The sequence below is a fragment of the Electrona antarctica genome, assembly GCF_951216825.1.
Source record: "Electrona antarctica genome assembly, chromosome: 6".
NCBI classification, from domain to species: Eukaryota; Metazoa; Chordata; class Actinopteri; order Myctophiformes; family Myctophidae; genus Electrona; species Electrona antarctica.
In genome coordinates, this window is record NC_136811.1 from 3,225,349 (window position 1) to 3,241,673 (window position 16,325).

Below are 16,325 nucleotides of genomic sequence, written 5' to 3' on the forward strand. Positions count from 1 at the left end.
GCCCGGAGAAGTCGCCCTAAAATCTCCGGCGAAGTCGCCCCAAAAAGTCCGGACAAGTCGCCCGGTAAAACCGTTGTATGTTCGATATTTTTACCTGTACTTTTGGGGGCTAGAGAGAGAGGGGGAGGTAGAGTGTTTATAGTGGAGGGGGCCCAAGGGGGGTCATTAGCCCCATTTGTGGGGGACGTAACAACAACAGGAATGTAACCATTTATTTGAGTATAAAAATGAACAGCTCAAGTTAATCTATAGGCCTACGCTACTTCAATAGGCCTACTAGAAGAAAAAAAAGTTGAACAAAAAAATATATATAAAATGCTACTTCAATACTAGAACTAGTACTAGTAGGCCTAGTACTCTGTCTGTGTCCGTCTGCACCAGGGACCGCTGCCGATGTCCGTCAGGATAGTTAGTTAGTTTATTTATCTCAGTCATGTTCAAACAATGCAGTTGAACATACAGAATGAGGGTTACAAATAATTATCCCGTAAAGATACGGGAAACAAAAAGAACAGAAATGAAGAATGAACAGAAGCAAAAGGAAAACTGGTTGTCTACAATGCTGTGCTTCTTAAATATCAATTATAACAAACAAAACAATGGGAAAACATACTGCGTATGAATATATATTAAAGCGATTCTATATATTTGTCAATTATCTTAGCTTTATAGGAAGAAACACTTATAGATAAGGATAGTTCCCAAACGAATGGAACGTCATAAGGCACGGACTGAACGCGAGAAAAGTCTCTCCCCCTCCGTCGCTCGGCGCTTTCTGCGTAGATTATAATAATTTATAAGAGACTCTGTAAACCACTTTACATGCAAGTAATATAATGTATATAATGTGTGTCCTGATTTTCAGAAACACATTTAAAAGACAGGAGAAAAAAAAGGATAGAAAAACATTTATTTTTGTGTGTTGATGTTGTTGATGTTGTCCTCCCCTGCAAAACATATTTAGAGGACAGTAAAGATAACATGATTAAACCCCAAGTGTTCATTGACCATCCACAACCCCTGTTACTGTAGCACAGACCACTTTACTGAATGCAATGACACTAAACTTACAGAAAAAGAAACACAGCACTACAACTTATAAAACAAATTGTCATTGGAAAAGTGGCGTTTCCAGTTTCCAGGAGTTACATTTTGGGCAGGCAAGATGTGTTAATTGTCGTCCCCCGCACACAATCGTAGCACTAAAGGTTTTCAAAGACCTGTTGGATATAAAGGCTGAAAGGCATGCATTTACATTCCAATGGGTGATTGGCCGTTGCTCTACCGCTACAGCCAATCAGCTGTCCACTAATAGTTCTCAGGTCTTGTTTTTGTCCTCTCTTTTTTCTCATTGTATGGATTTTGGCCAGGCAGAAATGGAAATGATTTGGACAGGCGGACGCCTCGCCTTATTGTAGATACGCCACTGCATTGGACATGCCTAAGAAGGAATAATACAGTAATACATAATACAGTAACACCGAAATAATGAACACATCAAAACATGGACATACATTTTTGCTAAGAAAATATTCGCACATCAACTTTGTTGACAACAAATGAAGCAATCATGAACAAACATTCAGGAACAAACATCCTGGACTCTACTCATGCTCAGCAGCACCAGTTTTATTCGAATTGACATAATGTCAAATTGATTCAAATTTCAAACTGATGCTGCTCAGCAAGAGCAGAGATTAGGATTTTTCTTCATGAGTGTTTGTTCATGATTCTTCACTATTTACAATTTGCCAAATAAGAAGCAATTGTTCACACAAGAAACATGTACAGGGTAAAATGGCAATATGTGCAATATACTATGTACATCTGTATGCATTTCACAAATATCTACATGTTGTCAACAGCAGAGGTGAAGTTTTCATAGCTACCGAACACTCGGTTGTTCAGACGTGCTGAGCTTGACTTCATTGTTACAGGGCAATATGTTTTCTTCTTGTATTTTCTATGTCTCTGAGCCGGTCGGCCACAGAGTTTACAGAGGGGCAGTCTCGAGTAACACCGTGACAATTCTGTCAGTTCCATCTTCTTACGCTTTCGGTAAGTTGACTTCCCCCAGGACAGATGACTGCCCACACCAGTTTGAGCACCGGGTGTTGTGGGCACAGGTGGAGGGGCTGATGTAGGTGGGCCAGCAATGCCTGGGGTTGCCCGACTGGCAGGCATTATGGGTTGTGTGGAGGAAAGGTCAGAAGTGCCAGGGGTTGCCTGACTGACAGGCATTATGGGTTGTGTTGAGGAAGGGTGGACAATGCCTGGAGTTGCCCGACTGGCAGGGATTATGGGCCGTGTGGAGGGCCCAACGACAGGCAGTGGCAGTAGCGCACCAGGCAGTAGTGGTGGTTGAGGCCACGAGCGTGTGGAGGGGCCGACAGTGACAGGGGCAGCCATTATGAGCCGTGTGGAGGGTCCAGCAGTAGCGGGGGAGGGCATTATGAGCCGCGAGGAGGGGCCGTCAATAGCGGGCTTCACTGAAGCTGCCGGGAGGATGGGCACAGGTCTGGTGGTGATGATGGTGGCAGGGGTATTTCTTATAGGCTGTGGCAGTAGCACGCAGCGCGGTGGTGGTGGTGGTTGAGACCAGGAGAGTGTGGCCGGATCAGCAGTGGGAGGCATTATGAGCAGTCTGTAGGGGTCAGCCGCGGCAGAGGCAGACATTCTGAGTTGCGTGAAGGGGTCAGTAGAGTTATAGGCAGACATTCTGAGTTGCGTGAAGGGGTCAGTAGAGTTATAGGCAGACATTCTGAGTTGCGTGGAGGGATCGGCAGCGGAAGAGGCAGACATTATGAGTTGCCTGGAGGGATCGGCAGCGGAAGAGGCAGACATTATGAGTTGCGTGGAGGGATCGGAGGCTGGGTTTGCCTGAACGGCAGGCATCGTGGAGGCGCCGGCAATACCAGGGTTCACTGTATATGCTGAGAGGAGAAATGAGTGAAAATGGTTATCTCTAGATGCCTATTACAGAGGAAATCATAAAGTCTTGAGGAAATCAGATGACAAAACAAACTATTTATCTATTTATTTAACTAGGAAAGTTGTAAATAGGTCAGGAGTTGAACGGAACATTACAGGAAGGTTCATCGTTGTATGTTGTTATTTTTAGCGGTGCATGATGCTTCAATCCTTGACCATGTGTGTTGACATCTCTAGTTTACTATCATGTAATGTTTGTTTGTCCAAAATGATGTAGCACAGCAACAACAGCTGCTGCCACCGGGCGGTGCTGTTGAGCAGGGATTTAACATTGTTCCATCAAAGGCAGCGCTCACATTGCACTGGGTGTGATTTGATTTCCATGTCATCAACTAATGGAGATAATTTTCAAATAAATACATGTAGGCCTATGTGATATTGAAGGTAACAAATATACCTTATACTTTCCCACAGGATGCCGAAATTAAATATACGGGTGAAGGCAGTTTAAGTGAGTGGGAACAGGGTTTTGTATAACAGTAACTGAAACACAGAGAGCACATAAACATACTTGTGTCCGGGAGGTCTTCAAGTTCCTGTTTAACAGGAGAGGTCCTGGTGTCCAGGAAGTCTTCAAGTTCCTCTTTAACAGGATCAGTCCTGGTGTCCGGAAGGTCTTCGGGTTTAACAGAGACGGTCCTGGATGTTTCTGGAGAACTCATCTTCACCTGCAGGCTGGACTCCACACACTGGTCTGGAATGAAGGAATAGGATAAGTACATTGATGTAACATGGGTTGGTGATGAAGGTTGAGTCAAACAAAGGGGTGGGTGTAAAGAAGTGGGGTTTTTTTTAAAGAAGGAGTGCCACAATGTCTTTGGGGATGGGTTTGAACTTTCCAAACATTAAAAATGTTGTGATGTTTGGCGCCCAAGAGGATGCAGAAGACCTTGTCCAACAAATAGGCAGAGCAGGCAAGAATGGTTTGAATTCACATGCAGTCATATATCACACTACTAAACAGTATGTCCATGTTGACAAATCAGTCGAGTCTGCCTGAGAGTTCCCAGATGGGAGCAGAAGGGGGGGAACCTAGTGTACTCTCTGCTGCCCCATCTGGCGGAGTCAGGTTAGAGAGGTAGAGCTATCTCAGAGAAACTTGATCAGGGACTTGTTGGAGGATTTCAGGTCAACACTGGCAAAAAACACGTTTGTACACCGACAGGTCAGCATGCTCAGGTTTCAGTACTGAATTGATTGAGGCTGTTGTAGTAAACTGTCAGTACATATTTGATATCTGTTACATTATGGATAACATTCCTGTTTTCAAACTACATGCCAAAGCAATACTTGAAATCATTGCTGATGTCTTTGATGATATTGTCATAGATCAGTTCAGCTTCCAGGAAGAGAGATATTTGGAGCCTGATCTAGATTTCATGGGTTACTTTGATGTTGCTGATGATTTTTCTGAGGTGTTTTGTGACAACTGACTCTGACTGATGCTTGATTTGTTTGTTTGATTTATTCTTTCCATCCACACACACACCACACTATGTTTCACACATCCACACTTACACCACTGATTACTGACTCCACACCCTATAGGATCCTTTCAGTTATGTTGTCCGCCATTTTATTCTTTAGTTCATGGTCTTAAGGCCTAATTTAATAAATACACCTTTTTGTTCAACCTTTTACCTTGGCTTCGTCTCGTGCTCCTGTATTTGAAGTACTCACTCTGGTATAACTACTAGAAATGCCACAAATGTATAATTCTGGTATTAAAAATGTACTTGAGTTAAAGTAAAGTGTTGGTAATGAATACAGATTTTCCCACATATATTGAAAAAGGCCCATCTACAAGCTCAATTCGTCACATTGCTATGTCTTGAGTTTATAGATCTATTTTTTCAAATAGTTTAAAAAGGGCTTATAAGTGGTTAATGTACTTTTTATACAAAGATATACAGAGTAACTACCGTAGCAATTCAAGTTCTAATTTATATTGGAGTAAAAGTTCAACAAGTACTTGAATAGATATAGGCTACTGCCTATCAGTGACATCAACTGTATGCAGGTTTGGTTATTTAAAATTCCATATTTTCCACCAATGCTTAAAATTAAGACCTGAATGTACACATGGAATTGAAGAAATGGGTACTGAAGAAATGTACTGTTGATATGGCCGTTTATTTTTGAAATAATTCATCCAAGCTCAAGTCATTACATGTAAAGCATCATCATCACATTGTACTGTACGTTGTTTTTGGACTAACAAACATACCTAGGCTTTGTGGAACACAACACACCTTTGTTTCTTTTTGTACACAGCCGTTCATTATTTGGGGACGACAAATAGGCAGGGCAGGCAGAAATGGTTTGAATGCACATACAGGAGAGGACGTAGAATACGCACATCGACAACAGGATGGGCGTTGGGGTAAAGAGACTTCAGTAGTTCATGGATGGAGCCCACACACCATTTGGTACAAAATACTTCATTTCCTGACGTTTCGATCTAGTTGATCTTCATCAGGTTCACCTAATGAAAATCAACTACTGGTAGATCGAAATGTCAGAAAATGAAGTATTTTGTACCTATAGTGTTTATGTTTTGATGAATTACTGTTTTTTTGTTCTTGCTTACTGTAAATCGCACTGGATTAAGAGCGTCTGCGAAATGCCTAAATTGTAAATTCTGCAGGCTCTATCCATGATCTGTTGAATGCACAATGCAGCATTTTTTATCACACTGAACAGTATGTTCATTTTGACAAATCAGAGAACTTGATTTGTAGAAAAATGTTAGTGCATATTTGATACGTTACATTTGATACGTTACATTATGGACATTCCTGATTAACCCATTTAGACCTGAGGACTTAACCACTTTAACCATTATTTTAAACTTTAGCTGTTGAAAAAGATCAGATCTACAAGCTCATAGCGTGGCACAGTGCCACAATACGAGCTTGTAGATCCGTTATTGTTGAAAAATTGTGTGAGCATTGTGTGAACGTTTTTAACTCAAATATTTTCTTCTGAGAGGACCCTGGAAAAACACATTTTGAGATGGGGTCTGCAGCCAAATAGATAATTATGGGGGTCCTTGACATTGACATGAATTATTGTGTCACAGTCCTAAACATGTTCAACCCGATGGCCCCATTTTGGAAATGCTAAAAAAAAAAGTAACATCACTATGCAGCACGGTGAGCTTGTAGGGGACTCTTTGCATGATGCTGTGTTACAAAGTATTGCATTTTTGAAGAAAAACAAAACAAAAATGTTGCATTTCTGAGACACAAAACTAAAATGATGAAACATTAGATCAGATGTGTACCATACTAAATTCAATCAGCTTGCTCTTCATCCATTGCCACAAATCAGTGTAATTGAGCTTGGAGAAGAGATATTTGTTAAAACCTGCTCTCTACCTGGACAATTCTTGAAAAGCCTCATCTCCATGGATAGTTCAACACGAGCTAAAATGTCCTCATCTTCTCTGCTATTCTTGTGATATCCAGATGGACTCGTGAACCCCATCTCCTGGTCAACATTATCCATTAGATCTCTAAGAACGGCAAGGGACTTACTGATCATTAAGGCAGAGCTGTCAGTCAAGTTCGGACCTACACCTTTTAAGAATGATTTCAAAAAATGATTGGCCTCAGATAATTGGCCTGCTCTAGGTGAAGATCTAAAGGAATGTTCCTCCCCTCCCATTGAAGAATCTGTTCCATGTCACAGAATGTGCCGTCCTTGGAGACAAAGTGGCTTTGAGCTGTACAGTGAGAAGCAGTGTGCTGTAAGCGTACTGTTTGTGTCCATAGAACTTGTAGTACAACAAAGCCATCCTGTACAGGTGCATGAGCCTTCTCCATCTCCCTCTTTTACAGCATCCTGCATGTCAGCCAAGAATAACCCAAACCTGAGCCTGGCTTCGGAGTGTTCCTTCACATGGTCCGACTCTGAATCGCTCTATCATGGTGCTATCATCATATCTTAGGCCATGCTTCTCTATCTCATGCCTTGACCGTGTCTTGGCAAACACATAATCCTTTAAACAATCGGCTGCTCTACAGGGAAACTTTGTTTTCTCTGGTGGCTCCCTAAGATCATCTGCTGCATCAAGGTCTTTAAACAAGGCAAATGAGTCGATGACCTCTGCAACAGTAGCGTTCAGCCATCTCCGCTTCTCCTCATCTGTGCCCGGTAACACGCCATCAGGTATCAGACCATCAGGAACATCTATAGAAATATGTAAAATACATTGTGTTAGGTATTGTGCATGCATTCAGGGTATGTGTTTTTCCCTGAAGAAGGCTTAACACCCCAATGGTGGTTACCTGTACCTGTACTAAATAAAGTTTGCACTTTGGCTATCAGTGTGTGCGGACACTTTCTTGTTTCTTCAATATTTATTTCTGATATTACATAAAATGTCTACTTCAATTCAATACCATGTTTGTTTAAGTTAAAGGGGCACTTAAGAAGCCATACTACGTGAAGTGTAATGTATTTGGACAAAGTCTTCTTTGTATATTTTCAAAGGGAATAATTTCCTATGTACCAAAAGGTTTAAAAACATTTCTGTGACACTGATCACAGTATAGAGGGTATGCGCATGCTTAAAGTGAATGGCACATCGAGTGGCAAAACGAGTGGCAAAGCAACATGCAAAGTGAGTTTAACATTGTTAAATGTTGTTTAATGCAATCAGATATGACTTTTCTGTTTGGATGTATGGGCTGTCAAGGCCAGAAAGTAGTTTTTTGCCACTCAGTAGTCAGTAGGCTTTCCTGCATTCCTGGTTCGATGATGATGTCACGCGCATACCCTCTATTTGCGTGTATTATGAAGTCCACATTAGTTTCATTACCATCAGCGTTTTTCAGGCCCAAGTGCTCCATTGTAGCTGCCAGAATGAGTGCTGCTGTGTCTTTCTTGACCACCTCCTTGTAAGGGTTGTAGGCCTTGTGTGGTCTCGCCTTGGCATTGCTGCACTTCTTTCTGTTCATGTTGGCACACAGCGTCCCATGGTCTCACACAGCGTCCCATGGTCTCACACAGCGTCCCATGGTCTCACACAGCGTCCCATGGTCTCGAGCTGATCCTTCCTTGAAAAATACACTGTGATAGATCTGGAGAATAACAATCTGCAATTACACAACTTATATTGATATGCGTTTGAACAATTGAAGTTTCAAAAGATAGTAAGCAGCATGCACAAAACTGTTTTTATTCAATTCTCTAATTCAACTGAAGAATAACATAAACTATAGTACACAATTACACAGCTTATATTATTAGTATGTGGTTTTGACAACATCATTGTCAAACAACGGAAATTTCAAAAGATAGGAAGCAGCATGCATAAAAGATGTACTTCTCAAATTCAACTTGAACACGTTGAAGCTGACCCCAAAGTAATTCAACTTGGAACACATTGACCCTGAACTTGTGCAACCGGAACTGGTTGAACATGACCATGCACACCATATCCTTACAGGCCAGGAAGTAAGAAACTCCATTATCATCAATAAATTGTAAAGGGGAATTTAGCCGTCACTTATTTCCTATACTGTATTCTTGTCGTTTACCACTCACTTCATACAAGTTTCTGAAGTCAAGAAACATGAATAGCAGGTCTTCCAGTCTTATCTTTTTCACTTGCACCATTTGCGAAGGCCCACTGGACATTCAGACTATTTGCCTCTGTGAGCCTATCGCCTCCAACTAATATTGGAGTACAGCCATCAGGGGTGCCTGGCACATACCTACGCCAGGCAAATTGTAAAATGCATCAGCTCAATGATTTAAAAAAAATCAATTAAGATAGCATAGCACATTTAGGTAAATTCATTAAAGTAATCATTTGAATTGATTGTAAAAGCAAATTATTTATGAAAATAAGCAATACATCTAAAATAGTAGATCTAAAAGCTCACAACACTCACAATGAGATACTTTTAAATGCGTTGTGAACTTGTAGATCGGATGTTTTGCAATAATCTTATCACAAGTCATTTTACAGCAGTATAAAATAGGGCTTGTGCTTAATCAGACCTAATTGGTCATTTATAACAAATAAGAATATTTTCTTGTACATTCATTGAGACACACACTAACACATACACTCTGTAGAGATATACCGACAATCAAGGACCCTGTAGTCTGTACCTTTGAGAGTATACATATTTCAACAAAATGCACTCAGTGAAAGTAACACTGAGCATTTTATAGTGTAGATTGGGGACCAAGCCATTACAAAAGGGGGTCCATGGCCTTTATCAAACTGGGGGTCCTTGTAATAAAAAATCTTGAGTATCAATGAAGTAAACTATACTGGAACTATGATGTAAAATTCTCAATTCTCAATTTAGACCTGAGGCGGATTCTACAAATGTCTTCTAAATCCAAAACAGTTTTCTTGAAAAACCCTATGTTTCTATATCAGTGGTTTCACAATAAGATAAAACAGCACACATCCTCCGATCTTGGTGCTGAGCCAAACTGTTAAACTAACATATATCATGAACAAAAGCAAGGGCTCGCAACTCACTTCCATATCAGTGGTTCTCAAACTATTTAATGTCAAGGACCCCCAAAAATATATGTATTTGGCCGCGGACCCCCATCTGAAAATATGTAGTTCCAGGGACCCCCCCAGAAGCAAAGATTTGAGTTAAAAAAACGTCGCTCTGAAAGAATATATATTCAAAGATTTGCGACACATTTTCACGATTTTTCAAAAATAGCAGATCTGCAAGCTCGTAGTGCAGCACACGGTGTCGCACTATGAGCTTGTAGATCTGCTATTTTTCAATAGCTACAGTATAACATAATGCTTAAAACATCAAAAGGGGTCCCATCCTGAATGGGTTACAACACACGTACTCAATTAGACTCTTGTGTCAGTGAGGTAGCCCATATTTAACAACTTACTCTTTCTGTATGTGCTGAAGAATTTGAACAAGATCTGATGTGACGTTCTTGTTCTTTAAAGGAAATCCCATTGGATGCTGAGAGAGAGAAGGGGGGGGGGGGGTGAAGAGAGAGAAACACTGTATGTCTTTGAAAAAAAATGTTGTTCTAGCCTGATATCAGACTGAATTGCCAAATTATTTCAAGGTAAGCGATATGTAAGTATTTCAACTTACTGAAGTGGGTGGCTGTGACATGTGGTCAGAATACTGATGGGGTATGTGATGAACCACCACTGAGTCGAAGGGCTTGAATGCTGCCAAATGCTTGCAGATAACCCTGCTGGCAAGAACAATAAAGTCCCGACGCATGATTTCCTGGGTCTCAACATCAGGCAGTGAGTTGGCAAGGTCATAGTTCTTAATGTTGCCGAGTGGCCTTTCTTCACTGAGTTGATCGATTGGGACTCTGTCCTCCACTACAACACGGTGTGTCCAGTGAACCGATTTATTCTGGTTAGTGGTTGTTTGATGGTGTACTCTTACAAAAAAAATCCAGATTGTCAAATATCACAGAATAAGAGGGTGCCGGTGGTATGCTCTGTGGGAGACTAGATGCTGCCTCTTTACACGCAGCAGGAGTAGGTTGTGGAGGAGCCAACAGGAGGGTAGGAGTTGGCATGGTGCCCTCTTTACAAGCAGCAGCTGTAGGTTGTGGAGGAGACAACAGGAGGGTAGGGGTTGGCATGGGGCCCTCTTTACAAGCAGCAGGTGTAGGTTGTGGAGGAGACAACAGGAGGGTAGGAGTTGGCATGGTGCCCTCTTTACAAGCAGCAGGTGTAGGTTGTGGAGGAGACAACAGGAGGGTAGGAGTTGGCATGGTGCCCTCTTTACAAGCAGCAGGTGTAGGTTGTGGAGGAGACAACAGGAGGGTAGGGGTTGGCATGGGGCCCTCTTTACAAGCAGCAGGTGTAGGTTGTGGAGGAGACAACAGGAGGGTAGGAGTTGGCATGGTGCCCTCTTTACAAGCAGCAGGTGTAGGTTGTGGAGGAGACAACAGGAGGGTAGGGGTTGGCATGGGGCCCTCTTTACAAGCAGCAGGTGTAGGTTGTGGAGGAGACAACAGGAGGGTAGGGGTTGGCATGGGGCCCTCTTTACAAGCAGCAGGTGTAGGTTGTGGAGGAGACAACAGGAGGGTAGGGGTTGGCATGGTGCCCTCTTTACACGCAGCAGGAGTAGGTTGTGGAGGAGACAACAGGAGGGTAGGAGTTGGCATGGTGCCTTCTTTACACACAGCAGGTGTAGGTTGTGGAGGAGACAACAGGAGGGTAGGAGTTGGCATGGTGCCCTCTTTACACGCAGCAGGAGTAGGTTGTGGAGGAGACAACAGGAGGGTAGGAGTTGCCATGGTGCCCTCTTTACAAGCAGCTGATGGAGTAGGATGTGGAGGAGACAGGAGAAACGTAGGAGTTGGCATGGTGCCTTCTTTACACACACAGCAGGTGTAGGTTGTGGAGGAGACAATGGGACAATGAGTTGGTGTCATGTCATCATCATCATCCAGCTCTAGAAAAACGAAACCCAGGTCAGACAGTTCTGATTCTGAGATTTCTGACAGCTGCTGACTCGGAAAACTGGCCATTTCAGTTTCTGACTAACTCTGAAAACTGGCATTAGACTCTTCTATGCTCTCCTGTGCTGTGGCAGGTGCAGGTGCAGGCTTGTTGTTTAAGGACTGCATTGGCATGTGTGGTGGTGATGCCCATCCTGCTCAAATGCTCGAAGACCACTTTTTTTGCACCACCGTACTGCAGCACACTGTTGATGTAGTATGCAAAGGCTGAAAGATGGTTCTCTCTCCCTCGAAGGGCAATAGCAGCAGCTGCACAGGCTTGGTTTGTTTGCTGTCCCGATATGGTGCAGATAATAGAGAACATGAACGGTGCCATCTGCTCCAAATCCTTCTTAAGGTTGTGTAAGGAGAATTCTTTCAATTCTTCTGGGGAACTCTTCCACAGCACAAAACCATTTATTTGATGGCATAGACGCTGGCACTCCTTGTCAATAATGTCTTCCATCACAGGTTTGAGTGCACCCATGAGACCTGAATAGAATAGAATACTTTTATTGACAATTTTAAAAATCCCAACAATATCAAAATGCATTGCCCAAATGGCAGTTGCAAGGAGTTTGGTGTGGATTGGCATTAAAACTGTTTTGTTGCAAGGAGTTGTGACTAGTTGCATTGGTGCGGTCTGGCCTAAGAATAGAATCCAATGCAGCCAAAAGGTTCAGGCTATCAAGGAAAACAATCTAACTATGACCAGTTAATGTTGAGATGAAGCCATGATTTACCTGCATGCTGCACCATCAGTCTGGCTGCTGTGGTGAAGTTGCTCTTTGCTAGATTGTTTATGACTCCACTGATGTCAGAGTCACATTTATGCTTCTCTGCGTTGGTCTTACTGGGGTAATTGATGTACACCTAAAAGGATGAAATAAAAGACAGACTTTAATAGGATCGTATTCAGAATTATTTGGCCTAACATAACATAATGGCCTATATAATATGGTATGTCTACAATCTTGCTAAGTAGTAAGTAAACTTATTTAAACCAGCTAATAAAGCATAGCAGATTAGTAGTGGTGGCATTTTGTGGTAACCTGACTCCGCCAGATGGCCTGGCCAATCAGCAGCAGCTAGAAGCTAGAAGCTGCTGCTAGAAGTTGCTAGAAGCTGCTGCTGATTGGCCAGGCCGTTTTGTGGCCGGGCATCAAGTCTGCCTGAGAGTTCCCAGATGGGAGCAGGAGGGGGGAACACAGTGTACTCTCTGCTGCCCCATCTGGCGGAGTCAGGTTAATTTTGTGGTGCCACAGACAGAAAGACCCATACATTTAGCGGTTACATTTTAAGCATAGTAGGCTAGTACCAAGCCATCCAGGGTCCTGGTGAATCATGTCCATAAAACATTTGATTATGTGGTGTCACCACTCCTTTAAAATAGACTTGACACAGACAACTCCTCACACTGATGTGTGTCCTGATGTAGAGAAATAAACCTCTTGAAATTTGATTCTTGGTGTGAGCAACCTCTTCACCTACTCTACAATGTTGATTTAAGCTGGTAACGCACCATAAGTCAGAGTGCAGTAGTCACAAGAAAGTTTGCTATTGTTAAAAGAAATCACACCCGTGTGAACTGAGTGGTGTAAGGTCTTATATAGACTGATCAACTGTGGTCTGACGTAATGTCTGACGTAATGAAATCACACCTGTGTGAACTGGGTGACCATAGCAACCATGCTCATTTTTTGGTACGAACAGACAGACGTACGGACAGACAGACAGACACGTAAACTAACAAAGCCAGTTGTAAGAGTGGTTTACACCACTCAAAAATACAAATATTGGAAAGCCACAAAAGGGTATGTATAATACAATTAAATATTCAAATATTGAGTCACCACCAGGTGCCTGGATGACTTTGTTCCAGGCTTAAAATAAATTATCTAAATATTATTGGAAATCTCTATACCACATGTCTGCCAAAATGACACTGCTAGAGTTTAGATTAGATTTGTGATCTACTGTATCGTATAATAAACAACTATGTATGTGACAATAATGACATATAGTTAAGTATGGTTATATTAGGGATAATATAATTTTAAAGTGCTGGTGCTTATATTAGGGACATAAAATGTGGATGCGGATTAGAGAGGAGTAGGCAGAAAAGTCCACAAATATCTAATTTTGAATGAACATTTCCTTCTAACATCAAAAGGTGGGCCTTGATTTACATACACAAGCTAAACAAAGATGAATGGGCTAAGAGATGAGTTCTATGCATTTACTTTATTGTAATGTATACAATGGAAATCATAAAAAGGTTGGTTCATTATTAAAATGATGATAAACACTAGAAGAAACATTTGTACGTCTCAATGTTATGATGAATTGAACATGGTGGACCCATCACCCTATTGTAAACAAGCACAATGCTTTATGGTGTCGTTCACAGTTAACAGTTTTGGCTTGAAATGTACTGTAATTCTCCAATCCGTTAGTAAATACTTCAATCAATCAAACAGTACGAGTCAACTACAGTCTCACATAGCCAGACCTTTCACAGCTCAATGGACGTTGAGAACAACTAAAAACTACAGTCATTTATGTTGCATTATTGACACGTTTCAACATGGCAGTGTGTTCTGTTTACCTCTGTTGTACTGACACGAGATTCTGGGTTGAGACTTTTACAAAGTTTCTTTTTGCATGGGGTCTCCGTTGGTGTGTCACGGTCCCTCTCCTCCTCTCTGCCAGATCCTCCGTCGTCTGTTTCGGTCCCGACGTTATGCTTCCATTTATTAAGAGTACTTATGGACTCTTCTACCCTGACAAGTACATTGTAACATGCCTTGCAGATCCTCCCAGAATAGATGCCGGGTCGACACTGGAGAACGACCCCGATATCTTTGAAACGATCGCTTAAGGGTTTCTCTGCCTTTACGCTGCTAAATAACACTCGTGTGTTTGTTATAACCCCCTTAACTTCCACGTTTTTGTTACACAGACGGCACGTCTTCTCTGCCTCCTCTTTGTCGTTGTTCGCCATTGTTTTTTATTTTAGTTAATGTTGTTTTGCCTCCACGCATAAATCCCTCCAAATTCAAGTGTGATTCACGCATGCGCAGCAATGTGAGCACCCGCGTCGCCTGCAAACGACGTCAGATGCAGGCGGATCTGTGGCTATCATGTGATTGGTTGAGGGAAATTCTAATCCCCTCCCTCTTGAAATCGCTCAGACAGGAGGAGACAAATTCAGACAATGTCAGACTGAAGCTTCAAGAAAGCTACAGTCTGATAATCAGGCTAGGCTAGGTCTAGGCCTGGATGAATCCAAGAAAGTCTATTGGCTTGTTCAAATATACAATATTATGTCCTATAGGCATATAGGACTACTATGCAAAAACATCATATAAATGTCAGAAAAGTAAAAGTAAACATACACGTACAGTAAACAGCTCTTAAAGAAAAGGGATTTGCTATAAGTAGCTACTGCCTCAAACATATGTAAATGTGTTTAAATGCAGCTTACATAACAAAGCCGCTCTATGTCGTTTGACGTGTGGCTGTAAAATCACGTCCAGCAGTTTGTCTTTGTCTTGTCTCTCCAGCAGAGTTTCTACTAGTGTCTCTATCTCTCTCTGAAAGAGGCTGCACATGAACTGTTCCACCGAACCGAGGCACTCGTTGACAACACACGATATCTCCTCTCTCACCGACGTCAGGTGTTCATTTATCGACAGCCGTACAGACTCTATTTGAAACATTTCACCTCCTTTATGAGACATTTTTACACAGTAGGCTACTCTTGCTCGCCTCACGCGAGATGAAAAACATACAGCCAGAAAAGGCACTGTTTTTTTGGCAAATCTAAGCTAGCAAATATAAGACTTCCAGTGGACGATCTCTTCAAAATAAGAGTACCCTCTAGAGTATTGAAAAAAATAATTAATTAAATTTGCACCTTAAAACTATACATTAAGCATTTAAACGATGCTATAAGACACACATTATGTAAAAAAAATTAAAAATAAGTAATAAGTAATGTTTCTGTGTAAAGATAATTAAAAAGTTATCTAAATGGATAAATGCTATTCACTGGAGTGCATGGACTTTATAAAGTGGACGCTGGACAAAAATCCCTGCTATGTATCGACTACTGTGACATATGCACATGTCCGGGGAGACCTCCTCTACAACACTACACCGTCCGCTAAGCAGCAGAGGTGTAAAAATAAAATTGGCACACCATACAGCGAGGTGAAAGGTAAAAAATATCCCATTTCCAGACTAAAGTGAACTAAAGTGGACACTGGACAAAAATCCCTGCTATGTATCGACTAGTGTGATCTACAACACTACACCGTCCGCTAAGCAGCAGAGGTGTAAAAATAAAATTGGCACACCATACAGCGAGGTGAAAGGAAAAAAAAATCCCATTTCCAGACTAAAGTGAACTAAAGTGGACACTGGACAAAAATCCCTGCTATGTATCGACTAGTGTGATCTACAACACTACACCGTCCGCTAAGCAGCAGAGGTGTAAAAATAAAATTGGCACACCATACAGCGAGGTGAAAGGTAAAAAAAATCCCATTTCCAGACTAAAGTCGACACTGGACAAAAATCCCTGTTATGTATCGACTAGTGTGACATATGCACATGTCCGGGGAGACCTCCTCTACAACACTACACCGTCCGCTAAGCAGCAGAGGTGTAAAAATAAAATTGGCACACCATACAGCGAGGTGAAAGGTAAAAAATATCCCATTTCCAGACTAAAGTGGACACTGGACAAAAATCCCTGCTATGTATCGACTAGTGTGACATATGCACATGTCCGGGGAGACCTCCTCTACAACACCACACTGTCCGCTAAGCAGCAGAGGTGTAAAAAT

The 16,325-nt window shown here is 41.9% G+C and overlaps 1 protein-coding gene across 1 annotated transcript; it reads right to left on the reverse strand.

Moving 5' to 3' along the window:
• Positions 1-775: 775 nt before the first annotated feature.
• On the reverse strand, positions 776-15,254 carry LOC306925519 (uncharacterized protein). Its single transcript, XM_079504389.1, has 3 exons — positions 14,960-15,254; positions 3,503-3,685; positions 776-2,933 (listed from the first exon to the last, which is right to left on the reverse strand). Exons 1-3 carry the CDS (start codon positions 15,213-15,215, stop codon positions 1,849-1,851), a joined length of 1,524 nt encoding a protein of 507 aa, XP_079360515.1. The 5' UTR covers positions 15,216-15,254; the 3' UTR covers positions 776-1,848.
• Positions 15,255-16,325: the final 1,071 nt, after the last annotated feature.